General features: G+C 44.8%; 1 protein-coding gene across 5 annotated transcripts; it reads left to right on the top strand.

Annotated features, from left to right (window-relative positions):
- Window positions 1–4,033: 4,033 nt before the first annotated feature.
- On the top strand, window positions 4,034–27,353 carry LOC110536184 (tissue-type plasminogen activator). 5 transcript variants are annotated; one of them, XM_021621799.2, is made up of 15 exons: window positions 4,034–4,440; window positions 15,497–15,578; window positions 17,376–17,418; window positions 17,790–17,924; window positions 18,521–18,631; window positions 19,555–19,729; window positions 19,825–19,916; window positions 20,416–20,593; window positions 20,703–20,788; window positions 21,082–21,144; window positions 21,498–21,705; window positions 21,798–21,934; window positions 22,208–22,348; window positions 25,509–25,657; window positions 26,009–27,353. In XM_021621799.2, exons 2-15 carry the CDS (start codon window positions 15,516–15,518, stop codon window positions 26,174–26,176), a joined length of 1,749 nt encoding a protein of 582 aa, XP_021477474.2. In that variant the 5' UTR covers window positions 4,034–4,440; window positions 15,497–15,515; the 3' UTR covers window positions 26,177–27,353. The 5 variants fall into 5 exon arrangements, with proteins under 5 accessions (XP_021477474.2, XP_021477473.2, XP_036791958.1 ...); XM_021621798.2 differs by lacking the exon at window positions 4,034–4,440 and adding an exon at window positions 13,654–13,810; XM_036936063.1 differs by lacking the exon at window positions 4,034–4,440 and adding an exon at window positions 13,924–13,942.
- The last annotated feature ends 550 nt before the right edge of the window (window positions 27,354–27,903 follow it).

Genomic DNA, 27,903 nt, shown 5'->3' with positions numbered 1-27,903 from the left:
GTGTGTGTGCCTGACGCAGTAGCCCTGCTGAGCGTGTCACTCACATACATCTCTGGCCCTGGCTTATACACCACCTTGAGGTTGTAGTTTTGTAGGGCCAGTAGCATGCTCTGCAGTCGTTTTGGGGCATTCAGGAGAGGCTTGCTGAATATAGCAATAAGGGGCTTGTGATCGGTCTCTGCGGTAATATTGTCGCGCCCGTACAGGTAGTGGTGGAAGCGTTGGCATGCAAACACAATGCTGAGGCACTCCTTCTCTATCTGGGCATAGTTCTGCTCTGTTGGGGTGAGTGCCCTAGAGGCGAATGCCACAGGCTGGCCCTCCTGCATGAGGCAACAGCCAAGTCCATACTGGCTTGAGTCACTCTGAATCGTGACAGGTTTTGACACATTGTAGTATCGCAGTACAGGTGTCTGGGTGACCAGTTGTTTTATTTCCCTCACCGCTGCGTCATGTTTTGGGAGCCAATGCCAGATGGTGTCCTTGTCCATGAGCCTCCTCAGTGGCTCACACACTTCAGAGAGCCGCGGTAGGAATTTGGCCAGGTAGGTGACGAATCCGACGAAGCGCTGCACTCCCTTCACGTCAGATGGGTGGGGCATTTCCAAGACAGCCTTCACTTTTTCAGGATCCGCCTTCAATCCGGTGGAGGACAAGATGTGCCCATGAAAGCGGACCTCTGGCACTTTAAACTGAAGCTTTTTTATGCTTAGCCTTAGCTTGACCTGTCTGCATCTGACCATCAGGGCCAGCAGCTTGGCATCATGGTCACATTCTGCCTCCTCATCACTGTCCCCACAGCCCACTACAAGAATGTCATCTGCTATGGGTTCCACGCCACTGAGTCCCATCAACAGCTCATGCTGTTTCCGCTGATACACCTCTGGAGCAACGGAGACACCAAACGGAAGCTTCAACCACCTCTTCCTGCCCCAGGGTGTCCAAAAGGTGGTCATGTAGCTGCTGGGCTCGTCGAGCTTGCATTGCAGAAAGGCATCTCTGGCATCCACGAGCGTGAAGACTCTGGCCTTTGGGAGCTTGTAAAGAACATCCTCCAACGTGGGCATAATGTAATGTGAACGTCGCAGAGCCCGGTTGAGGTGTTTAGGATCAATGCATATCCGTAGCTTGTCTGGTTTCTTGACGATAACCATATTACTTATCCAGTCCGTAGGCTCGGTGACGGATATGATGTGGCCATCTGCTTCGTATTTGTCAAGCTGAGCCTTCGTAGCTGCTTTCATGGCCACTGGTACATTGCGGGGTGCACACTGGACAGGCTGGATTGCTGCGTCCAACTCAAAGTGGACTTCCCCAGGAACTGACTCGACCGGTGCGTTGAAGACATCATGGTACTTGCTTAGGAGTGTCTCCTTGCTCAGGGGCCCAGCCTGGACTTTGTCTATAATGTTAAGATCAGCTGGGATGGTGAAGTTAATAAGTCCAAGGCGCTCGCATGTAGAACCTGACAGTAATGGCTGTTGACTAGCCTCAACTATTTCAAACTCAAGGGTGTATTTCTGGCCACGTAAAACACACTCTGTCACAAACAGGCCTAAAGAGGTCATGAACTGGCCTGAATACAGTTTCAGCTTGGTGCTACTCTGTGTGAGTTTGTCTCTGGGCGCGAGCCTCCTTTTGTCTTTAAGGCTCATAACGTTGCATGTGGCCCCTGAATCTAGCTGGCATTGCTGTGGTTTATTATTAAGTAGCAGAGTGACAAACCACTTTTGTCCTTTTGCCCTCACTGCCCCTATGCACTCGCTAGCATGTACATCCTCTGTGCTGTCGTTCCATTCATCTGTGTTTGTTTCCATGGAGAGCACTTTACCCTCCTTTCTCTTGCTTTTCATGCAGACCCTTGCGAAGTGATTAGCTGTACCACAGGATTTGCATATTTTTCCATAGGCTGGGCAGTGTTCTTTTCCTCGTCCATGAGAAATGCCACAATATCGGCATGTATTGAGGTTGTCTACTGCAGAGTTGGCTGTAGTATTAGCATTAGCTGTGGCAAAGGGGAATTTCTTTACTGGCTGCCTGAATGTAGCATTTACATTGTCCGTATGTTGCCTTTCTAGCTCCATGGACCTCATCCGTATATCAGTAAGCTCTGCTGCACGGCATGTCTCCACTGCCAAGGCCAGCGTCAGGTCACGTTCTCTCAGCAAACGTCTGCGGGTGCCCTCATCCGTTATGCCAAGCACAATCGTATCTCTGATCAGTTCATCTCTTAAAGCACCATAGTCACATGTAGCTGCCTTTTCCCTTAACCTAGTGACAAAGCTGTCAATGGACTCCCCGTCCTCCTGTTTGCAATGACCGAAAACATAACGCTCGTAGATGACGTTCTTTGCTGGCGTAAAGTAATGTTCAAGAGCATCAAGAATAGCTATAGCGTTACCTTGCTGTGCTGCTGTTAGGTTCAGGTTGTGTTTGTATACGTGTCGGCATTCAGTTCCCATTATAGTCCTCAAAGTGGCAGCCACTACCTCATCTTCCTTTTCCAGAAGTCCCGTTGCTAGCGCGTAGTCCTCCCATTCACCTCTAAACGTATCCCAGTTCGTGCTCCAATCCCCGCTGAGCTTCATAACGGCGGGAGGGGGAATGTTCGCTGCCATGTCTAACCGGTGCTAACAACACTGAAGCTAACTAGCAAACTCACTCTAGCTTAAGGCCAATTCCGGGCGAAATTTTACACAAATAAGCATTTGTTTGTAAACCAGAGCAGGTGACTCTAATTTGCGGAAAGCATGGTTAGTTATCCCACTTCTGACACCATGTTTGAATGTTAAATGACGAGACAGAGGCATTGATGCGAGTAACCAGTCTTGTTCAGTACATCACAACACATCCGGGTATCTGAAGCACCCCGGTAAAACACAAGAGTTGCAGTAATGAACATTTACCAACAGATGGCATCACTGTGCCATCTTACACCCATAACAGTGTCCTCATTAAACACTGGTGACTCCATACTAATCTAACATAGATGGAATTGACAACGAGGCGACAGAGTGTTAGTCCAGAGTGTTAGTCCACAATTAGTCCAGTGTTCGCTAAATAATTTCCTTTACAAAAATGTAATAAAAGTTGAACAACTTCAGCCATATTCTCCTCAACAGCACACAAGGACTAATAATAATGTATTTATTTATATAAAATCATACACTGACACATTTTGATGTCTTTGACTTGTCGCAGCTCTCTGATGTGGAGTTGCAATGAAGGCGGTCGTCGTCGCCGGCCTACTAGCTGCCACCGATCCCCTTTTCTATTTCAGTTAGTTTTGTCTGATTAGTTTCACCTGTTTCTTGTTTGGGTTTTGTTTTGGGCTATTTAAACTCGGTATGCCCACCTGCTTTTGTGCGGGCTAGTTTTTCCTGTTCATGTGTGTGGATTTCTTTTTTTCCGGACGGTTTCGTCCTGTTTGTTGGAGTTGGTTATTTCGCCCTTGTGTTTGGCGTGACCGTTACTCTGTTCCTGGAATAAAAACCCACGTTTGAACTAACTCTGCGCCTGACTCCTCCACCCACTAATCCTAGAAGCCGTGACAGAAGCCCGCACCACCGACATGGAGTCAGCAGGAGCAGCGACCGCGCGTCCTCCATCACACGGCCATCCTCCATCGGATCGTTTCGTCGATGGACCAAATGATGGAGAGGATGGAGCGATGGGAGAGGAGTGGTCTCCCGACATCAACCCCAGCTCCCCCACAGACGACGTAACCCACTCCTCCTCCGGCGGCGTCCGGTCCCAGCGCGTTGCATCTCGCGCCCCCGAGGGAGTACGATGGAGCCGCGGCTGGGTGCCAGGGATTTTTGCTCGAGCTCTACCTGGCTGCCGTTCGAATGTGAGCCTCCTCGTCTCCTGTCTGACAGGTAGAGCCCTGGAATGGGCCAACGCAGTCTGGAACGGCCCAGACTCTGGCAGGGGATTCGCCACTAACTGGATTTCCATTGGTACTGAACCCACCCACAGTCTTTACCCTGGCCTGGTCAGGAGCCTTGGGGAGGCCAATTCCAAACAGCTGCAGAGTATAAACTCAGGTTGCGAAGAATTTAATCACTAATAACATCAGATTTGCAACCAAGATCAACTGAAGTCTGTACAAGACAAATATTCACTTTATTAGAATATGATAGATTTTTCTTAATCAACCCTTCAATGTTGAGCCAAAGACGGGTTCAGTTTCATGTTTGTGTGTGTGTGTGTCACGTAAAGGCCTGGGTGCCTTTGAGTCACACTTCCGGAGAACAATGTAATACGTAAAAATGGTCAAATCATGTAGTAATCCAAACAGCCCCCCCTTCAGCGGAAATAGCCGAGGCTAGGATAAAAACCGAGAAGCACAGCAGTTATCACACTTCATTGTCAATATCCTCCGATAATTGTTTCTAGAGGTAGATTCAGAACTAGCAACATACCATACACAAGGACAAGGTAAGGATATTCATGTTTTCCAGATTTTAATGGTTATGTACTGGCTATGCTAAAAGTCATTGATTGCATTAGGCTACAACATTTGCTAATTGTTTTCTGTGAAGCATGCCGGGACAAATTATTTCAAATGGAATGTCAAATATTATATGATTAGGCTATTATATGATTAGGCTATATCATTATGAGCGCAGTCTCACATACAGACAGTAGGTTGTGGTCCCGGATGCTTGTAGGTGCTTATATCTTCTCTAGATGGGTTTATGTCGTTTGTTCTACACTTTGTGTCCCTTAATTTACTTTACCTGGAATATGGACCAATTCAATCCCTTCTAGATATAACGTATGTCCTTTGGGGTAGTGTATTGGAGGGTATATACGCAGGTATATGCCGTAAACCCACTTTTCGTGGGCATTGTGTGCTCACTTCTTAATCCCCGTGATGCGTATCAAAGTAGATTAGTGGAGGTATGCGACGTATCAATTAATAAAGCTGATGGAACAGATCAGAACGGTTAGTTTAAAATGTTGATCAACTATTATGTCTTCACATGTGAAGCACAGCAAGGTGCACACTGCGGTGGTAGACCTACGCGCAAATGTTCCAAGAGAAATTGTAGGCTATTGACTTTATTTTTTATTTTCGATTCGGTTACACGCATCATACGCGGACCACAAGCCTCCCAGGCGGTAGTACGGCTGCACCCTCATCGGTTGAATGGTGTCAGTAAACCTCGGCATTTTTTATTCCATATCGTAGACTTAATGAAAGTTTAACAAATGTACCATTTTGAAAATACACATACATCGCATACTTAATAATACCATTTATTCCACATTGGAGACTCCAATTAAAGGAACGCTTCAAATATGTAGTCAGCAAACTCCATTTATGAAATACAAATACTCAATTGATTAATCAATCAAATTTATTTTATAAAGCCCTTTTTACATAAGCAGTTGTCACAAAGTGCTTAACAATAACCAGCTTAAAAGCCCAAAGAACAAGCTAGTAAAACAGGAATTTAGGTAGAAACGCAGAGGAACGAGGATGGGGGGGTGGGCAGTCCTCTTCTGGGTGGAGATGAGAGTACATGTCCGTTAAGGACAGATCTTTCTTCAAAATGTTCAGACATTCATAGATGACCAGCAGGATCAAATAATAATCACAGTGGTTATAGAGGGTGCAACAGATTTGTACCTCAGGAGTACATGTCAGTTGGCTTTTTATAGCCAAGCATTCAGAGGTTGAGAGAAAGATGGTCGAAACATCACATAATGGCATTTATCCTATATTGGGGACTGAATTATAGGACCGTTTCAAATATGTAGTCTGCAAACTCAACGGAATAAGGGCAGAAAGCAAATATGTACGCTCTTGGCTGCTATTGTGTAGGCTAGTTATTCTGTTACTTGCAGAGCATGTAGATCTCGTGCATTTTATGTCTGTGCCATTTTCTTCTCACCTGATGTTGGTTGTCTCCACACCTTGGCACATGTAGGCTATGTGCACTCTTAGGGGGGGAAAAATGGATCTTTGGCTGTACCCATAGGAGAACCCTTTTTGGTTCCAGGTATAAATAACCCTTTTGGGTTTCATATAAAACCCTTTCCACAGAGGGTTCTACATGGAACCCAAAAGGGTTTCAACTTGAACCAAAAAGGGTTCTCCTATGGGGAGAGCCGAATAATCCTTTTGAAACCCTTTTTTCTAAGAGTGCGGGGAAGTGAAAGAGTGACTGAGCCAGCCAAGAGCAATAGTGCAATAGTCACCTAGTTCTTACTCAGTAATTAAGTCAAATACTTCTGACCATACCCTGCCACATCTATCTCTTCCACATTCCTCTCTCCCCTTTCACACCCACACTCATCTCACTCTTTCTCCATCGCACCACATCACTCCATTTCTCTCTTCATCCCCCTCTCCACCTGATGCTCTTGCATTCTTTCACTACTGTAATCCCCCTCTCCATCCCTCCACCTGTCTCCATTCTTCTCTTCATCCCTCTCTCCACCTGATGCTCTTGCATTCTTTCACTACTGTAATCCCCCTCTCCATCCCTCCACCTGTCTCCATTCTTCTCTCTTTATCCCCCTCTCCACCTGATACTCCCCTCACATTCTGTTTCATACCGTCATCTCTCTCCCACCTCTCTTTGCATTCATCTCATTACCCCTCCCTTCACCTGATACTCCCATAGCACATACTGTATCACTTCTTCATCTGTCACTTCACTCAGTAATCCACAGCTCTGGAATGAGGTCATTCTAAAATTTCTTGTTGCAATAGTTCACATTCAAAAACTACAATAACAAGTGAAAGCAGTTGTGAATCAGTGTTCCTTCAGATAACAGAACAGAGATTACACAATGTTTCTAGGAATGTGGTTCCCTGGAGTCAGCTGTGTGTTAGATCCACCCTTTGACTGACTAGCCCTGTATGGAATTGTAGGTTTAAAGCAGCTAGTTTAACTTGGGAATTCCTCTGGATAGCTTTTGTCAATACTAGAGCGCACCCCTATTGTCCTCCGATACAAGGTGACTGAACAAGACAAACCTGAAGTGGCTCACATGCACCACCTACAGGACAGGGTCACTTCCAGGAACTGGCTGATCATTAATGGGCAGCATTGTAGTCCAAACTCAGCAATGTTGCCAAGTAACACGTTGATCCCGGACCATTAATTATGGATCGGTGCATTTAGTGCATTCTTTGTGGTGGCTGGGCTGGTGTTTTAGGCCAGGGGGCCTCTCAGTGCTTTTGCTGACCTGATTCACAGGTCAAGAGCCCGGTATAGCAGGCATAGCTCCAGCCAAGTAGCTTACTATCCCTAAGTAACACAGTGTCATGACAGTGTTAGATCAGTTGTCATAAGCAGACATCAGCTCTCATGACATGTTATATCTTTGACAGCCACTAACATAGTATAGACCTTATGACTGAGGGTTCAAGTGTTGGGAATAACATATCCAGTGAATCTTCCCCAAAAAGTAATGTGGAGACATGGAAAATAAGGCTATTTTAGAGTATTGGAACCAAACCTAAAGAAGGAAAGGAAGATAATTAGCTAGAACCAAACCAGAGTTCTGTGTCATTGTTTATCAAACTGGTTCAATGTGATGCTAATCAGATTACGCCTATGGCTGCCTGCTTTCTCTCAGTGAAGAATAAACATAACTTTGGCATGTGTGCATGTACAGTCACATACGCCCATCCATACACACAACTTCCTCTGTCTACAACTATTTACTTAATTTCAATTAAATTCATGAAGCTTTATTGGTATGAAAAGTGAAGGAACTTACATTGCCACATATTTTACCAACAGCAACATCAGTACCAAGGCTTGGTACACTTTAAAGATGTTTCCTGTTTCTTTGTCCTCGTTCTAGCAGCTGTAGGTCAGTATTTCAAAAAATCCTTCTATTCAGTTTGATCACTGTTCAGATTTTTGACTAGACATTTTACATTGGAGTCATTTAGCAGACGCTCTTATCCAGAGCGACTTACTAACTGCATTCATTTTAAGATGGCTAGGTGGGACAACCACACATCACAGTCATAGTAAGTCAATCATTCCTCAATAAAGTAGTTATCAGCAAAGTCAGAGCTAGTCAGGTGTAAAAAATAAATAAAAAAAGTGAGTGTTAGTTCACAGGGAGGGGTCGGGGTGAGCAGGGGGTAATGTAGGATTATTTAAGATACGATTTGCATGGGAAGGTTGAACACCAGGTGGGCTGCAGCGTTCTGGATAAGTTGCAGGGGTTTGATGGCACAAGTGGGGAGTCCAGCCAACAGCGAATTGCAGTACTCCAGACGGGAGATGACAAGTGCCTGGATTAGGAACTGCGCTTCTTCCTGTGTGAGGTAGGGTTGTACTCTACAGATGTTGTTGAGCATGACCCTACAGGAGCGAGTCCCTGCTTTGATGTTTGCAGAGAACGACAGGGTCATGCCAAAGTTCTTCGCACTCTGGGAGGGGGACACCGTGGCGTTATCAACCGTGATGGCGAGGTCTTGGAAAGGACATCCCCGGGAGGAAGAGCAGTTCAGTCTTGTTGAGCTTGAGGTGGTGGGCTGACATCCAAATGGAGATATCTGCTAGGCAGGTTGAGGTGCATGTCTCTGGGTGTCAGTAGGGGGGGAAGGACAAAAGTATATAGTTGAGTGTCATCCGCATAGCAATGATAGTAGAGGCCATGTGAGGATATGACAGAGCCGAGTGACTTGGTGTATAAAGAGAACAGGGCCTAGAACCGAGCCCTGGGGAACACCAGTAGTGAGAGTACGTGGTGCAGGTACAGATCCTCTCCACGTCACCTGGTAGGAGTGACCTGCCAGGTAGGATGCAATCCAAGCGTGTGCAGAGTCTGAAACGCCCAGCCCTGAGAGGGTGGAGAGGAGGATCTGATGGTTCATGGTGTTGAAGGCAGTAGATAGATTTAGGAGGATGAGAACATGTACACAGTCAGCTTTGGCAGTGTGGAGAGATTCCACTAGAGTACTGCAAACGCTGTGCTGAGTTGTCTAGCCCTGTCCTCTGATTCCTAACATTTAACACTTTCTTTCCTATTTCCCTCGAGAGGTTAAATGGCCGCTGATTAGTCTCTACCTGCTGTACCAGTACTGTGGTCACTGGTCAGCAAATCACACATCCTTACTGTACAGGTCAGCTCGCTAGACTCATCCTCACACAGACTGACAGGGGGAGAAGGAGCTGTGCTCAGCACTTAGACAACTCTGTTACTATAATTACAGTTCTGCTTTATGACTGAACTCTAATAGAACATGAGTTGCATCAGTAGAACGGATGTGGCCTGTGTGTGGGGGCCTGTGTGTTGCCTCAGTCTATCATTAGTTAAGCTCCAATCACAGTTTAACAGCCTCATCTTCTTACCATAACTCAGACTTGACCTACTGTTGTAAGAGAGCTACATCCCTCATGGGTGTGTAGGGAATATATTGTCATACAACACAATCAAATGAAACCATTAACTAACTGGGACAGACCATTGCCTTCTAATCCCTGCTAGAAAATGAGGTAGCCCTTTCCTGCAGTCAATGACCAAAAACAACCTCTTTGGCCTCATTGGTGGAATGTTCATATTTTTCAAAATTTCATAATAACATTTAGTTTTTAAAGACGGAAATCCTGTGTTTCTATGTTTAAACAGTTTTGTTATATTTTAGTCTTCTGAGATGTACTGTATATAAAGTGTAATATTGGGATGCAAACTCAATGTAATACTAGTAGAAAGAGGAGGAAGGGAAGTGCTACTAAGGTACACAATAGTACATTTTGGTAGATAAAGGTGCTCTTTGGTGAAAGGGGTAAATTGGTCATCAAAAAGAAAGGAGGAGCAAGGCACTCTTCATATAATTGATTAAAATGCCTTCATTAGTATGGCATGTTCAATTAAAACAGTTTTTAAAAACCGACGCGTTTCGGCTGCATGGCCTTCATCAGGGAGTACAAAAAAAAGGAGTACAATGTCCTCTTTTGAACAGCTTTTCAATTAGCCCTAATTGGAAGAGGGAGTGGTTACACAATTGATTGGACACACCTAGTAAACAATACTATACACATTAAAAGGTGCAATACTGTAGCTAAGTTATCATAAATACAACTCCAAGCTAGAAGTATCAGAACACTTAGAAAGGTAGTTCTAACCTTAAATATGACTGGGAGAAGTGTCAAGAATAAGAAAGCAATATAGTCCATAGTACACTAGAACACAGCAAAACATGAACAACAACAGTCTAAACATAGCTGAGGGCAATTGAGCAAAATGTCCACTAGATGACAGCAAATGGACTAATCACAACCTTACAGGAAGGGTGAGAAATACAGATCTTAATTTAAACCAGGGTATTTAGTGGCCTGCACTTTGTACATCCATATCTTCATTTAAACCAGGGTATTTAGTGGCCTGTAGTTTGTAAATCCATATCTTCATTTAAACCAGGGTATTTAGTGGCCTGCAGTTTGTACATCCATATCTTCATTTAAACCAGGGTATTTAGTGGCCTGTAGTTTGTAAATCCATATCTTCATTTAAACCAGGGTATTTAGTGGCCTGTAATTTGTAAATCCAGATCTTCATTTAAACCAGGGTATTTAGTGGCCTGTAGTTTGTAAATTAAAAACTTTCCCTTTGGTTTAACTGTTTAAGACGGTCCCCTTTTCTAATAGAGGCCGGAACATGATCAATACCCATAGCTTGTAGGGAGGCAGGGTTGCCATGGTGTAGGGACTTGTAGTGCCTTGCCATGGTGTAAGGACTTGTAGTGTCTTGCCATGGTGTAGGGACTTGTAGTGTCTTGCCATGGTGTAAGGACTTGTAGTGCCTTGCCATGGTGTAAGGACTTGTAGTGCCTTGCCATGGTGTAAGGACTTGTAGTGCCTTGCCATGGTGTAAGGACTTGTAGTGCCTTGCCATGGTGTAAGGACTTGTAGTGCCTTGCCATGGTGTAAGGACTTGTAGTGCCTTGCCATGGTGTAAGGACTTGTAGTGCCTTGCCATGGTGTAAGGACTTGTAGTGCCTTGCCATGGTGTAAGGACTTGTAGTGCCTTGCCATGGTGTAAGGACTTGTAGTGCCTTGCCATGGTGTAAGGACTTGTAGTGCCTTGCCATGGTGTAAGGACTTGTAGTGCCTTGCCATGGTGTAAGGACTTGTAGTGCCTTGCCATGGTGTAAGGACTTGTAGTGCCTTGCCATGGTGTAGGGACTTGTAGTGCCTTGCCATGGTGTAGGGACTTGTAGTGCCTTGCCATGGTGTAGGGACTTGTAGTGCCTTGCCATGGTGTAGGGACTTGTAGTGCCTTGCCATGGTGTAGGGACTTGTAGTGCCTTGCCATGGGGTAGTCGTCATTGCCTACCCGTATGGCGTACTTGTGTTCCACTAAGCGGTCTTGAAGGCGTCTCTTTGTCCTTCCAATGTAGAACACCTTGCACTGTGGACATTCCAATCTATAGATGACATGAGTGGTTTTACAGTTAATGAAATGCTTGATGTAATACTCCATTTTGGAAGCTGTGTCAACAAAATACTTCTTCTGTGCAACATTACTGCAATGGTTACATTTAAAAGAGCCCTTGGGTTTGTTGTCGAGCCCAGTTTGAGAGTCACCCGGAAGATAACTGGACTAATTTGTCATTTTAGGGTAGGACATCTCTTAAAGCTTATGACTGGTGGCTCAGGAAAGACTTGGCGTAGTAGCGTATCACTTTGGATGATTCCCCAATTATTTAATGATCCTTTTAATGTTCTCTGCTTCAATTCTGTATTTTGTAACAAAATACACTCTCTCTGATGTATCACGAGGCACTCCCCTTCACAACAATTTCTCTCTGTCAAGTAATCCAGCCCTTATACCAGCATCTTTCAGGACCTGAACGCTATAGCCCCGATTCAAGAAGCGATTCTCCAATTCAGCAGATTTGACACTAGTCTGTTTTCTGATCGCAAATTCTGCGGACTCTTTGAATTGGCCATATGGAATATTCTCTTTTAGCCTTTTGGGGTGAAAGCTGTCTGCCCTCAGAATGGTATTCCCATCTGTAGGCTTCCTAAAGATTGATGTGTGCAAACAACCTTGGTCATTTTTACTAATGTCGAGGTCCAAAAAATAAATTTGATCCTTGCTGTACTCCATAGTTAGTTTGATAGGGTTAATGTTGTTAAGGTATTGGTGGAAGGAAATAAGGTAATCTTCTGAACCGGACCAAAACAGGCAAACATCATCAATATATCGTCCCCACCATATAATCTGGTCAAAGAAATGGTTATCAGAAGGATCCAAAATGAAGTCCTTTTCCCATTTACCCAAGTACAAACCAGCATAGGAAGGGCTGTACTCCCATGGCACACCCTTTGACCTGTTTAATACAGTCCTGAAAGATAAAGGTGTTATGATTAAGAGTCTATTCAGTCAGTGAGACAATTAATTCTGTAGGAGGCATCTCAGTCTCAGGTCGGGTACTCAAGAAATGGTGCATAGCTGCCAAACCTTGTTCATGTTCAATGGTGGTGTATAGAGACCACATCCATGGTGACTAAAAAGGAAGCTGTATCTATATTGTTCAATCCCTTCATTTTGTTCAACACATCTGGTATCTTGAAGATAGGCTGGGAGTGATGTCAGAACAGGGTTAATAAAGTAATCAATGTACTTAGATGGGTTCTGTCAGACTTTCATTACCACTGATGACTGGTCTGCTGGGGGTTTTCAAGATGTTTGTGGACCTTTGGAAGAAGGTAAAAGAAGCCATAAGCAGACTGACATCAAATGTATTTAAACTCCTTGTCTGAAATGTAGCCCTTCTCCTTAGCTTCTGTGAGGATCCCTTTCAGGTCAGTTTTTAGGTCCTCTGTAGGGTTGAAGGTAAGATTGGTAGAATTCATTGTCTAATTGACGATAGGCTTCTGTCACGTCTTTACTCCACACTACTGTGGCACCACCTTTGTCTGCTTTTTTTTAACCACAATCTGTTCATTTTTGGACAATGATTCAACTGCATTCTGCTCTGTCTTAGAAAGATTACGTTGTGTTTGGTTGGAGTCAATTTTACCTTTAAACAGTTTCTCCACATCAAAATGTAATACGTTTCAACTCTATCTGACATGGTACAGGTGTCTTTTTAAAGCCCATACCCATGTGTATGAGGTGTGTACTTTTGTTTCAAAGTAGATTTGTTCAAGACTACCAATAATCACTGTGTGACCCTGATTTAGACCACTGCAGTAGGTTTTAAAGTCATCAACAAACAACATGCTGACTTAAGAGATGTTCTTGTTATCTTTTAAACCTCTACCAACATACGGGTGTGCAACTGTCTGAGTGTGTGGGTTTAAACATGTGCATGTGTCTGTTGGCTCTTGTAAGCGCTGGTTTAGTAGGATCATTGCCAGACCACAAACCAGTCCTACACAGACACACTGCATTGTGGGATTGTCAGACAGCAGCTGATAATCCTGTGGTGTCTGACTGCACCCACACGTTTGTATGTGTATTTGTGTGTGATAGACACATGTTAATGATGGAGGACAGGCACTAGGCGTGTGTGTGTGTGTGTGACAGATAAAACATGAAAGTGAGTGACGTCAGGCACACAGGCTCAATGTTGGCAGGAAACATATGGCCTGGTCTGATAGGCCAGGGGAGGGACAGTAGGGGACCAGCGCAACTCATGCTCTGCCAAAGAGGCTCAGCTAAGGGTAGCCCAAGTAAACCAGGAGTGACAAACAACTGGCTTGAAAGGGGTATGTACTCTGCTCTGTCTGTGTGTAAGTCCCACACATCTTGCAGAGTCATCCCAGTGAAAGACTCAGGGAGTCTGTGTTCCAGGAAAATCTACTCTTTGCAACTGGTGAGTTGATTAGCTTCATGTTTCTGAGCAGTGCGTGTGTGTGCACAGTTTGACCTCATTTATAACAACACCAGCCCAATCAGCCACAGGGGATTAGAAAAACCATCAGCCAGATGTGGTGTATGTCGGTAGGTAAGGTTTATGTATTGGTCTTGGTCCCATGCAATGACCACAGTGCTGTAGTCTTCCTCAATCCCTTTTCACTCTTTCCATCTTTAACTTTACGTTTTTCTCTTTTGTCATTCCCTCTGTCTTCCCTTTCTCCCTCTCCCTCTCTCTCTCTTTATGTGTGAGTCATGGTTAGTCACAGTTGAGAGGCTTTGGGGCCTAAAAGGGTTCTGCAGTGCATCTCTAGTCTGATGTGTGTTTTCAGAGAACTAGGTTAATTTACATTTATTCCCATGCTTATTTTATTGCAGTGACTGTGATATGTATTTGTCTTACCTTCCCTAGTTGTAAGTTGCTCTGTGAAATTACTAAAATGTATATGTAAAATTCCATTAGCACATGCTCTTATCCAGCATCCTTCAGTATTACCAAATAGCACGATCATCACACCATCACCACACATTTAAAAACACAAAAGTTTGTGTGTCAGATTCAACTAAGTGTGTATTCTGGTTACAAAACGTAGCAAACTCTATAGTAGTGCAACAAACTTTTTGGAAAGCCGGCTTAGTGGTGTCAAACTCTGTAAAGTTTCCGTTTTCTCTCTTGTCCTCATCTGTTTGTCATTAGTCATTCTACCCGTCCATACATCTGTACTCCTGTTTAGAAACTTCTTCCATATTGTATTGGTGTGTTGGGAGAGGGCTTTAGCAACGTTTTATGAGTTCACACAGTTTACTTTAGTCATTTGTACACACACACACACACACACGTGAGCTTGTGAGACTACTCCTCGGTGGCAAACTGTGCTTAGTTTGTCACTGTTCTCTGTCCCTCAGGACTAACCCTAAGCTTAAATAGCCTTTGTCCTCATGGGGAAATGTTCCTTGTTTTACTATGCTTGTGGGGACTTCCAGTACCAACGAGGAAAGTAATTGTAAATAAGAATTTGTTGTTAACTGACTTGCCCAGTTAAAGGATTTTTTTCTTTTAAATACAAGCCCCCACACAGTGACCTATTCAAAGCGAACTACAGTCAGTCATATGTGCATGCATTTTACGTAAGGGTGGCCCCTGGAATCAAACCCACAATCCTGGCGGTGCAAGCGTCATGATCTACCAACTGTGCTACAGAGGACCGCACATGCACACACACACGCGCGTGCACACACGAGCACTGCTTTAATTTCCCTCCTGTATATCAGTAGGCCTAAAAGGCTTCACAGGAAATCACAACTTCAAGGAATCAGAAATGCCCGCCAATTCCCCAAAACGTTCCACCTATCCCACCATTTCCCTCTGTCTTACTCAAAGGAAGGGTCAGGGTTAGAGGAAGGGGTAGTATTAAGTCCATCCATCCTCTACTCACATCAGAGTAGCATGCTCGTGACATTGAACCTATTGTTCACTAGGCGTTGGCTTTTTTTGTTCTATTTTTCATAAGTTGTGACTGTGTCCAAGGGATGTTGAGTGCTTGATGTATGTACCCAATGACTTGACTTGTCCTGAATCAACCAAAAAGTCTTTCTTCACATGGCTTAGTACAGTCTTCAATCATTTGTATTTATTTTCCATCAGAAAAGATCCAGACACAGCCATGGCCAGAGTATTGGGGATGCTGCTCCTCCTGTCCGCTCTCTGCTACTCCCTAGCGGACAAAGTAGGTACCACATCCACTGCACTAACCACAGCTCCAGGTAGAAGTTGCCCTTAGGTGCAGATCTAGGATCAGCTTCACCTATAGGGCCAACTTCACCTCGTAAAATGCACAAGGTGAAAAATGCTAAACTGACCTTAGATCAGAGTCTAGAGTTAACTTCATCACTACTGTTGCCATTCAGACAATACAGTGGTGGGGGGGATAGTAGTATTTAGTCAGCCACCAATTGTGCAAATTCTCCCACTTAAGAAGATGAGAGGCCTGTAATTTTCATCATAGGTACACTTCAACTATGACAGACAAAATGAGAAAAAAAATCCAGAAAATCACATTGTAGGATTTTTAATGAATTTATTTGCAAATTATGGTGGAAAATAAGTATTTGGTCACCTACAAACAAACAAGATTTCTGGCTCTCACAGACCTGTAAATTCTTCTTTAAGAGGCTCCTCTGTCCTCCACTCGTTACCTGTAATGGCACCTGTTTGAACTTGTTATCAGTATAAAAGACACCGGTCCATAACCTCAAACAGTCACACTCCTAACTCCGCTATGGCCAAGACCGAAGAGCTGTCAAAGGACACCAGAAACAAAATTGTAGACCTGCACCAGGCTGGGAAGACTGAATCTGCAATAGGTAAGCAGCTTGGTTTGAAGAAATCAACTGTGGGAGCAATTATTAGGAAATGGAAGACCATACAAGACCACTGATAATCTCCCTCGATCTGGGGCTCCACGCAAGATCTCACCCCGTGGGGTCAAAATGATCACAAGGACAGTGAGCAAAAATCCCAGAATCACATGGGGGGACCTAGTGAATGACCTGCAGAGAGCTGGGACCAAAGTAACAAAGCCTACCATCAGTAACACACTACGCCGCCAGGGACTCAAATCCTGCAGTGCCAGACGTGTCCCCCTGCTTAAGCCAGTACGTGTCCAGGCCCGTCTGAAGTTTGCTAAAGAGCATTTGGATGATCCAGAAGAAGATTGGGAGTGTCATATGGTCAGATGAAACCAAAATAGAACTTTTTGGTAAACTCAACTTGTCGTGTTTGGAGGACAAAGAATGCTGAGTTGCATCCAAAGAACACCATACCTACTGTGAAGCATGGGGGTGGAAACATCATGCTTTGGGGCTGTTTTTCTGCAAAGGGACCAGGACAACTGATCCGTGTAAAGGAAAGAATGAATGGGGCCATGTATCATGAGATTTTGAGTGAACCTCCTTCCATCAGCAAGGGCATTGAAGATGAAACATGGCTGGGTCTTTCAGCATGACAATGATCCCAAACACACAGCCCGGGCAACGGAGTGGCTTCGTAAGAAGCATTTCAAGGTCCTGGAGTGGCCTAGCCAGTCTCCAGATCTCAACCCCATAGAAAATCTTTGGAGGGAGTTGAAAGTCCGTGTTGCCCAGCAACAGCCCCATAACATCACTGCTCTAGAGGAGATCTGCATGGAGGAATGGGCCAAAATACCAGCAACAGTGTGTGAACCTTGTGAAGACTTACAGAAACTGTTTGACCTCTGTCATTGCCAACAAAGTATTGAGATACTTTTGTTATTGACCAAATACTTATTTTCCACCATAATTTGCAAATAAATTCATAAAAAATCCTACAATGTGATTGTCTGGATTTTTTCTCATTTTGTCTGTCATAGTTAAATTACAAGCCTCATCTTTTTAAGTGGGAGAACTTGCACAATTGGTGGCTGACTAAATACTTTTTTGCCCCACTATGTGTTTGTTGGTACTGTGGAGATTTGAGCTCACTTCTCTTACCTCTCCCATGGCAGGTTGAACTTCGTCACACCAAAAGAGGGACAAGAAACTATAAAGGTGTGCATGGACTGCCCCCTCACCCTCTTACACCCCTCTTCTGTCCCTCCCTTCACACCACAGTAGGCTACTGAATGGAGGACGGCTCATAATAATGGAATGGTATCAAACACGTGTAAGCATGTGTTGGATACCTTTCCATTTATTCCGTTCCAGCCACTGGTGCCCAGCCATTAAGGTGCCGCTGGCCACCTGTGCTTCACACTAATCATGTGTTAGCTACAACAAATAATTTGTCACCTACACCTTCTCTTTTCATGTGTATTCATTATGTATCTGTCTCATCTTGTAAGTGACTCGTGTCTGTCTCTCTATGTCTTTGTCTCTACCCCTGTGTGTGTTTCTGTGTTCGTGTGTGTTTGTATGCATAGAGCGGTGTGTGGATGGCCAGTCGGCTGTGGTGCGTGGTTTTGGGGACACGTGGTTGAGATGGAGGGGCCAGCTTGTGGAGCGCTGCACCTGTGCATCACGAGGACGACAGCGCTGTCACTCTGTGCCAGTCACCAGTGAGTGGAAACACACAGACAAACACATATACTGTATATAAATACAGACACACACACACTCACAACCCCCTTTAGGCGGGCAGAGTGACAACACTGTTCAGCTTGTTTTTCTGTAACTTGTTTCCTTTTCCAGAACCCCTTCCCTCTGTCTGCCTTCCCTCTGTCCACTCTGTATTTACAGTATCTCTCCTTTCTGGTCCCTTACTTTCCTCCACTATGGAGAGTGGTTGGTGTCATGGAGAGAAAGGGTGTAGTCTAAGATGTATAGTCATTAGAACACCCACCCATTGTGACTCACTATATTTAAATGTACACACATGTTCCTTCACCCCCACTGAACAATGCTATGATGCATGACCACCCATCTGATGACAGACAAATCACTACCTCGTTCTCAGCTTGTGTGAGGTCATACGCTGTCAACAGAGACGTGAAAATTGGGGTTGAAGCTGTTCTGAAAAAAAGGGAAATGATGACATTTTGTATGTGACGTAAAAGAAGGCATAACAGGTGGGCTCTTCGTCTGGTCTAGTAAATATTGTTGTTAGAGAAATAATAAACAACACGTCAAACCATCCCTCTCTCCATCCCTGTAGCCTGCTATCAGTCAAGGTGCTACAACGGGGGAACCTGTAAGGAGATGGTCTACTCCTCTGACTACCTGTGTCAGTGTCCACCAGGCTTCACTGGGGCTCAGTGTGAGATCAGTAAGTAGAGCACAGAGACCACGCTACACTGTCAATAAATACTTCTCCTCTCGCCTCATATACTACTGAAAAACGAGGACAAGGGATAGCTATTGATGTCTATCTATTAGCATCTAGTAGTAATGTTGGTTACTACTATCATTAGGGCAGTAGACACATAGAGAATGGTAGAACGTAATCCTGTGACAATGACTAGAAAAGATTATGGAGTTGTGGTCTGTGGGCCAGCCATAAAATAAAAATAGTTTACACCCCAGAAGCCAAAATCTGGAACGCCATGGAACTCAGTGGTTAGCTGGCATCAATCGGTTTGTTTTAATCCCGTTGGGGGGCCGTGGGTGGGGTATTTACATGTAAATTCGTAACACATGTTGATGGCCTAATGAGTGAGTTCACAGCCAAAAGAGTGAGCCCAGAGTCATATTATATGACGTCATCTATCAGCGTCATAATTCATCGTTGGTCATTTGATGAAACCACAATGGCCAAACTCTGTCCCCATGTGACTCTGAGTGAGCCTAAAAAGAGCGGTACATCCTCTCTACATGAGTTTACTCATGCGTGTGTCATTGCATGGATACCATAAGATCAGGGAGCCGAAACACGGAATAGATGTGTGAGTGAGTCCTTAGTCATGTAACCAGGATGCATGACGATAGGAGGAAGCCATAGAGGAAGGCCGACAGCTAGACAGACAGACTTTATCAGATCAACATGGTTGCTATGATAATGTATTTTCCCATAGATACCGCGTCTGTGTCCCAAATGGGACCCTATTTCCTACATAGTGCTCTACTTTTCACCAGAGCCCTATATGCTCTGGTCAAAAGTAGTGCGCTATGAAGGGAATAGGGTGCCATTTGGGACAGAAATTGTGTTTGGGTGGCTGGATTGGATAGACTAATTTCTCTCCCTCTCTACAGACACCACTGAGAAGTGTGTGGTGGGCCAGGGTAAAGGGTACCGTGGTACGTGGAGTATCAGTCGAACCGGCTCAGAATGTATCAACTGGAACTCCACAGCCCTCAGAGGGAGGACGTTCACAGCTAAGAGACCAGAGGCGAACAGCCTGGGGCTGGGCAATCACAACTACTGCAGGTACAAACACATACACGCACAAATACACACACACACGCACATACATCAATCGAGCACTCAAGATAAATATTCCCCTCCCCTGTTCTCTCTCTTAGGAATCCAAGCGATGATACTAAGCCATGGTGTCATGTCTACAAGGGAACCCAGATAGCCTGGGAGTTCTGTACTCTCTCCAGCTGCCCTGCAGGTAATGACATGACAACGTAATACTGTACCGCTATTTGGTTATGTAGCGGACACGAGTCCGTCATGGTCACCTAATGAGGTAGTCCGCCCTGTGAACTTCAAAACCAGTGTCTGCACTTGGCCCAAGAGGGAATTTCCTCTTGATCTAAGAGGTTGGTTGTTCCCATGGGAGACCTGGGTTCATGTCCTACTTGTTAACAATGGCGCCAAACGTGCAGTGGTGTCTCATGGGGGAGGAGGTCAAAGGGGAGTGAATGTAACGGACATGAGTTGGTCATGGTCACGTGATGAGGTAGCACCGCCTGCAAACTTCAAAACCAGTGTCTGCCCTCGGCAATTTCCTCTTGGTGTAATGGTCTAAAACGTTGGTTTCTCCTGTGGGGTTCATATCCTGCATGATACAGTTACATTGTCGCCTTGCCAAACTATGACAAGAAGGCTACTTGACTGACTAGTCCACAGCGTAAATGAAATATGTGCCTCACCCTGTGTTTTTCCAGACCAGAGCCCAGCAGAGTGTGTGCAGGGCTCGGGGCAGACGTACAGGGGGACGACAGCCATCACTAAGAAGGGCTACAGCTGTCTCGCCTGGGACTCACCCCTCATCACCCACAAGTTCTACAACGCATGGAGTACGGAGGCCAGAGAGCTGGGGCTGGGAAGTCACAACTTCTGCAGGTAGGATTATAAACACACAGAGAAACTCTCTCTCTCACACATGCATGCTGGACACATACACTCGCACGCACACACAACCACACACTTATACATTCTCTCTTTCTTTCAGGAACCCAGACGGTGATCTCGGCCCCTGGTGTCACGTCTACAGAAACATGAAGCTGACCTGGGAGCTCTGTAACATCACCAAATGCAGTGAGTATCTCTGTTACCATGACTACTGTCCAATAATATCGGCAACAGTATGAATGTATATGTCCTCATGTGCCGGTCAAATTAACACTGTATATTCTGCCAAGATTTGTCATCACCTACAGTAGCTTACTGTAATGCATGTAATGACTAAGAAGACAAGGAGTCAAATGACTGTCGGGATTGCAATGAGTGAAATGCCTAGGAGTGTAATTGAGTACATTTGCAACTGTAGTCACGCTGTATGAGTATTTGATATCTAATGTCGTACTGAACAGTATCTGTTTGTTCTTTAGGGAGGAGACTTACTACCATCACTACTCTAGGCCCCAGGGCTCCCACCACCAACAACAACAGAGGTAAGAGGACAGTCACAAAACAACACATTACATTTACCTGTACACTTGTCTTCTTCCTCCACACCTCCCCCTCTCCTTTTATTCCTCCTCTACACCACACCTCCCCCTCTCCTTTTATTCCTCCTCTACACCACACCTCCCCCTCTCCTTTTATTCCTCCTCTACACCACACCTCCCCCTCTCCTTTTATTCCTCCTCTACACCACACCTCCCCCTCTCCTTTTATTCCTCCTCTTCCTTCACACCTCCCCATCTCCTTTTATTCCTCTTCCTCCTTCACACCTCCCCTTCTTCCTCTTTAAACCTTGAGGTTTATACATCTGAAAATGATATATTGACTGCCCCCCCCATAGGTACCTGTGGACAGCGTGCTGACAACAATCTCAGTCGCCCCTCCTTCCGTATCCTGGGGGGGGCCCGGCAGAGTGACATCACAGAGCAGCCATGGCAGGCAGCCATCAACGTGTTCCGGTCCACATACAAAGCACACTTATTCCTGTGTGGAGGGGTCCTCATAGACTCCTGTTGGGTCCTCTCTGCTGCACACTGCTTCGACGAGAGGTAGGTTTAATACACACGTGCGCGCGCACACACACACACACACACACACACAGACACCCAAGTGTGACTCACTGATTTGCTTTCTCCGTTAGGTTTAAACCAGAGCGTCTGCAAGTGGTTCTGGGTCAGACGTTTCGTAAGAACTCCTCCAGCAGTGACCAGATCTTTGAGGTGGAGAAGTACTGGACCCACGAGAAATACAACGAGGAAAACTTTGACAATGACATTGGTGACCCATTTTTTTTACATGACATTTTAGTAATTTAGCAGATGCTCTTATCCAGAGCGACTTACAGTAGTGATTGCATACATTTTTATACTGCTACCCCGTGGGAATTGAACCTGTACCAACTGAGCTATATTGGACAGCACAATGTTAGGCACTGACTCGCAAGAGGCTTATGGCTTGATTATGTAGCATATGTAAAGAGCTGTTGTAACCAAAGTAAAGAAATATCACTAATTCTCTCTTTGCCCTCCTCCTCCCTCCCCCTCTTCTCAGTCTTGCTGAAGTTGAAGAGTGATAGTGGCCTGTGTGCTGTGAACTCCCCGGAGGTGTTGCCCGCCTGTCTGCCTGACCCAGGCCTGGTACTGCCTGACTGGACCGAGTGTGAGATCTCTGGCTACGGCAAAGAGAAGGAGTGTAAGACAGACATCACCCTTTCTTTGAAATGTTTCTTTCTTTTTTAAACTCATGAAGCTTAGCGAAGTGTTTCTGTGGTTTATTTTCTGATGCCCAGTAGAGGACAGTAGCCTGAGGCACACTCAGGTTTTTGTGAAAGGGTGGAGAAGAATGTTGACGTACACTACATGACCAAAAGTGTGTGGACACCTGCTCATCTCGTTCCAAAATCATGAGCATTAATATGGAGTTGGTCCCTCCCTTTGCTGCTATAACAGCCTCCACTCTTCTGGGGATACTTTTTTTATTTTGTATTTTGTTACCACCTTTTTCTTCCCAATTTTGAGATTTCCAATTGCGATCTTGTGTCATCTCTGCAACTCCCCAACGGGCTCGGGTGAGGCGACGGTGTAGTCCTGCGTCCTTTGAAACATGACCCGCTAAACCGCGTTTCTTAACACCTGCCCGCTTAACCTAGAAGCCAGCTGCACCGTGTCGGAGGAAACACAGTTCAACTGACGACTGAAGTCAGCTAGAGCGTGATGAGCCAAGGAAAGCCCCCCGGCCAAACCCTTACAACGCTGGGCCAAATGTGCGTCGCCCTATGGGACTCCCGGTCATGGCCAGTTGTGACACAGCCTGGGATCAAACCCGTGTCTGTAGTGACGCTTCAAGCACTGATGCAGTGCCTTAGACCGCTGCGCCACTCGGGAGGCCCCTTTCTGGGATGACTTTTCACTAGATGTTGGAACATTCCTGCAGGGACTTGCTTTCATTCAGCCACAAGAGTATTAGTGAGGTCGGGCACTGATGTTGGGCGATTAGGTCTGGCTCGCAGTCGGCTTTCCAGTTCATCCCAAAGGTGTTTGACGGGGTTTTCATGCCTTCCCCAAACTGTTGTCACAAAGTTGGAAGCACAGAATTGCCTAGAATGTCATTGTATGCTGTAGCGTTAAAATTTCCCTTCACTGGACTAAGGGGTCTAGCCCGAACCATGAAAAACAGCCCCAGACCATTACTCCTCCTCCACCAAACTTTACAGTTGGCACGACAAATGCATTGGGGCAGGTAGCGTTCCCCTGGCATCCCACAAACCCAGATTCGTCTGTCGGACTGCCAGATGGCATTCATCTCTCCAGAGAATGTGTTTCCACTGCTCCAGAGTCCAATGGCAGCGAGCTTTACACCACTCCACTCCAGCAGACCCTTGGCATTGCGCATGGTGAGCTTAGGCTTGTGTGCAGCTGCTCGGCCATGAAGACCCATATCATGAAGCTCCCGACTAACAGTTATTGTGCTGACGTTGCTTCCAGAGCAGAGCATGTGAGCAGAGTTGAGCGGTTGAAAATCCCGCTCATCTCTCATGGAGCGGTGTGAAACGCTGATCCATGTCCTTTCCAACTGTTCTGCTAAAAAACGCTCCGCTCACACAGGAAACAATACTGCCACTCCAAATTCGCTCCGTTCATTACAATCACAATTTAACCAACACCCATCTTATTTCTCTGACTACCTGGAACTACCATTTGGTTTGAAGTATTGAAACCAAACCATATGGATTTGAATGAAAAGTATTTGAATAAAGAGAAGGGAAATGTAGGAAGTGGACATAATTTCAAATAGGCTACATGTCATATTATACAGCATATAATCACTCTAAATAGGTCAGGAGCCAGACAGGGAGCCTTAATTATTTAGGCGATATCATTTCAATTATTTCAAGGCTATAGCCTACAAAGAAATGCATTTGCGAGTGCGACACAATAGGCTGGTAGAGATATAAAGTATTCAGCATTTAAACAACATTTTGTTGTATTCAATCATTATAGTCTATACTTTTTTAGAAACAGGATTTTAGCCAATCTGTGGCTGCAGGCTCATGCGATGGTGCCTGGAGAGCTGGTCAGCAGCAGAGAATATCCTCTCCACACCTGCAGAGCCACTGGGGATGCTAAACACCCTTTTGGCCACTCTTGCCAGGCTGGGCAGAGATACAGAGTTGTTTTGAATTTTTCTATAGGTCAGCCTAAAGGTTTTTAGGCAAAATAACTAAATCAAAACAGAAAGCTCCTTGAATGTGGGAGTATGCCAGGCCTATTGTGCCAAAATCAATTATGGCCTGTTGTATAGATAATAGAACAAAATGTTTTAAGAGATCAGATTTTTTGTTTATAAATACTTTGCTACAATGACACACTTAGTTATCTACCCACCTAATTTCTTTCTTTTAGCTTGTGCTCGTAGTAAGAACACCATCATGCTTTTGGGATATGTGTCTTTTCAGATTCCACAATGATTATTTAGTTGTGGACAATACATCACCACACTCCCTCTCGTGCTCTTGGTCCTCATATTTGTAAGTCACCTTGATTTAGCACCTTGTGTGTTTTATCAGTTTCTTTATGACAATATTTAGGGAATTCCATGACAGTAGCTACAGTAAGGGGCTATAGCAGAACACAACTAGACTACAAATGCATGCTGGGCCGGGCATGCGAGAAGGCTGACACTCCAGCCTTTGAGAATCTCACTCCGTGCTCCAGTCAATTTGGGCACGCTCTGCTCCTCGCACCACTCCAGCTCTGCTCCGCTCACATACTTTGTTCCAGAGGCAATTTGGAACTTGATAGTAAAAACCGAGGACAGACGGTTTTTACATGCTTCAGCACTCGGAGTTCCCTTTCTTGTGTGGCCTGCCACTTTGCGGCTGAGCCGTTGTTGCTTTTAGATGTTTCCACATCACAATAACAGTTGACCGGGGCAGCTCTATCAGGGCAGAAATTGAATGAAATTACTTGTTGGAAAGGTGGCATCCTATGACGGCGGCACGTTAAGTCACTGAGCTCTTCAGTAAAGCCATTCTACTGCCAATGTTTGTCTATGGAGATTGCATGGCTCTGTCAGCAACAGGTGAGGCTGAAATGGCCAAATCCAGTCATTTGAAGGGGTGTCCACATACTTTTGTGTATATATAGTGTACCTAAAGCAGTGTTTCTTAATCCTGGTCCTGAGGCCCAAAGGGGTGCATAACCCTTGCTATCTTTTCTTATTCAGTCTAGAGATGTAAAATAAAAAATGTTATATAGGCTATATGTGTTAGAGGGCATGGAGCAATGCAGGCCGACCAACATGAATAGTGTGTCCAGAGCTTAATACCCTCCCATTTCCCCTCTCTCCATAGTTAATGCGATGTACTCTGAGCGGGTGAAGAGGGGTCACGTGAGGTTGTGGCCTCAGGACCGCTGTGTCCCTAATGTCTTATCTGGGCGTCTGGTCACCTCCAACATGCTGTGTGCCGGGGACACCCGGGGTCTGGATGACGCCTGCAAGGTGAAGAGGGCTCTTCTTTCACCCTCCTAAGACCCAAACACACTGTCTGTGTCCCAAATAGCACTATATTCTCTATATAGTGCACTACTTTTGACCATAGCACTATGGGCCCAGGTCAAAAGTAGTGCACTATATATGTAGGGAATAGGGTGCCATTTGCCATGCAGTATGTAGCCCAAAGCCCCAAAAACTCTACAACACTAAGCACTTAAATAGCTAATTAGCTGGTACAAGGATGTGTCATGTTGGATGTTAGTGCTCCTGATTTAATATTTATAAAATGGTACTGTAGGCCTCCTGCTGAACCATGACTGAACCACAACTGACACGTGTCCCTCCTCTCCTATGCAGGGTGACTCTGGCGGTCCTCTCGTCTGTCCCAAGGATGGGAAGATGACTCTGATGGGGCTGATCAGCTGGGGTGATGGCTGTGGGAAGAAAGACACACCCGGGGTGTACACACGTGTTACACAATACACTGACTGGATCAGCAGCAAGAAACAGGAAACCAGCCAGTAAACACACACACACACACACACACAAAAACAGTACTCACCTGGAGAGAACTTGTGAGAATTCATCTGACTCCTGTCCATCAATCACAATGCCTTAACCGAGGAAGGGACAACCACTCAATGCACAAGAGGAACCTCCAGTACTCCAATACATTATGTGTATGCATTGTTTAACTCTTGGGCTGAGAGGGAGAATGCAGTAAGGTCAGAAGAAACTCAGAACACTACACCTCCAAAGATAATGGACTGTTACTCAGTCCATCTCAGTACCTTCCAGCTGATTCCTGTTCTACCCAGAGCTACATGTAAAGTATATATTTAGGAATATGGCTCTGCTTCCACCACTCCATATGCAGCTAATAGAATGTTGGACATGTACTTTGCACATAAGGCTCCATAGGAATGTATATAGCCACTCCAATTAACATTTCCCAGTTCATTTAGAGTTAATTTTACATGGGTGGCCTGCTGTTTGAATTGAATTTTGCAATGTTACCCTCCTACCCCACTATAGCACTAACCACAAAACAATCTGCTGGATCAATCTTAGACAGCAGCTACATTCCAAACTGAAAACTCAACCCAATACCTCTGTATTTGTTGACTCCCTCAGCCCCTAACAGTTCTCAATAGGCGTAAGAAATATGGGAGGAAAAGCCCACCTTCCAGATGCTTGAAAGGCATGAATTAAGGCGTTGAGTTGTCAGATTGGAATATAGCTAAAGCCTGAACACAGCCACCATTATCTGTCTCCATTCCATAAGCGTTGGGTTGAGCCCAGCGATCAGCATATCCAGTCTTTTAAAGTTGGATTTATGTTGAAAAGGACTGGGAGGTGTTTGTATCTAACGAAAGCTCTTTCACTGCAACGCTCTTGGACTCAACCTCCCTAACATAGTACAGTATTTGTTCATGTTTGAGTGAGTGTTCATATTTATTATCTCACAAATATATACCCTCTTGGACAGTAATGTTTAATATTTGTATTTTACATGTGTATTAAGTTAATATTTATGTGTATTCCTGTTAGTTTTTTTCTACTGTAATAGTTTATGCAGTATTTTTAGTAGTTAAATGTGTAGAGTTCTGAAAGAGTTTGTTTAATTTATTTTTGGGGCTATCATAACCTTTTTCTGAGAGACTTACACCCATCTTTTTAAATAAAGAACATTTAAATAACATTTTTGGTTACCTCTTCAATTTCTCTTGTTACAAGGCTAAGCCGTCGACTAGATTAGACCTAGAGGGCTATGCCTAGACACACAAGCACATACAGTGCCTTGCGAAAGTATTCGGCCCCCTTGAACTTTGCGACCTTTTGTCACATTTCAGGCTTCAAACATAAAGATATAAAACTGTATTTTTTTTGTGAAGAATCAACAACAAGTGGGACACAATCATGAAGTGGAATGACATTTATTGGATATTTCAAACTTTTTTAACAAATCAAAAACTGAAAAATTGGGCGTGCAAAATTATTCAGCCCCCTTAAGTTAATACTTTGTAGCGCCACCTTTTGCTGCGATTACAGCTGTAAGTCGCTTGGGGTATGTCTATCAGTTTTGCACATCGAGAGACTGAATTTTTTCCCCATTCCTCCTTGCAAAACAGCTCGAGCTCAGTGAGGTTGGATGGAGAGCATTTGTGAACAGCAGTTTTCAGTTCTTTCCACAGATTCTCGATTGGATTCAGGTCTGGACTTTGACTTGGCCATTCTAACACCTGGATATG

Source organism: Oncorhynchus mykiss, chromosome 11 (genome assembly GCF_013265735.2).
Source record: "Oncorhynchus mykiss isolate Arlee chromosome 11, USDA_OmykA_1.1, whole genome shotgun sequence".
Lineage (NCBI taxonomy): Eukaryota > Metazoa > Chordata > Actinopteri > Salmoniformes > Salmonidae > Oncorhynchus > Oncorhynchus mykiss.
The sequence above is the reverse complement of the archived record's forward strand: the minus strand, read 5'-3'. Positions and strand labels throughout refer to the sequence as shown.

What these genes read in the sequence shown, in the direction of transcription:
- LOC110536184 (XM_021621799.2), top strand. Translation starts at nt 15,516, where the DNA reads ATGGCCAGAGTATTGGGGATGCTGCTCCTCCTGTCCGCTCTCTGCTAC. An exon ending in GCTACTCCCTAGCGGACAAA is followed by an intron (nt 15,579 to 17,375) that starts GTAGGTACCACA and finishes CTCCCATGGCAG; the next exon opens with GTTGAACTTCGTCACACCAA. An exon ending in TCTCTCCAGCTGCCCTGCAG is followed by an intron (nt 19,917 to 20,415) that starts GTAATGACATGA and finishes GTGTTTTTCCAG; the next exon opens with ACCAGAGCCCAGCAGAGTGT.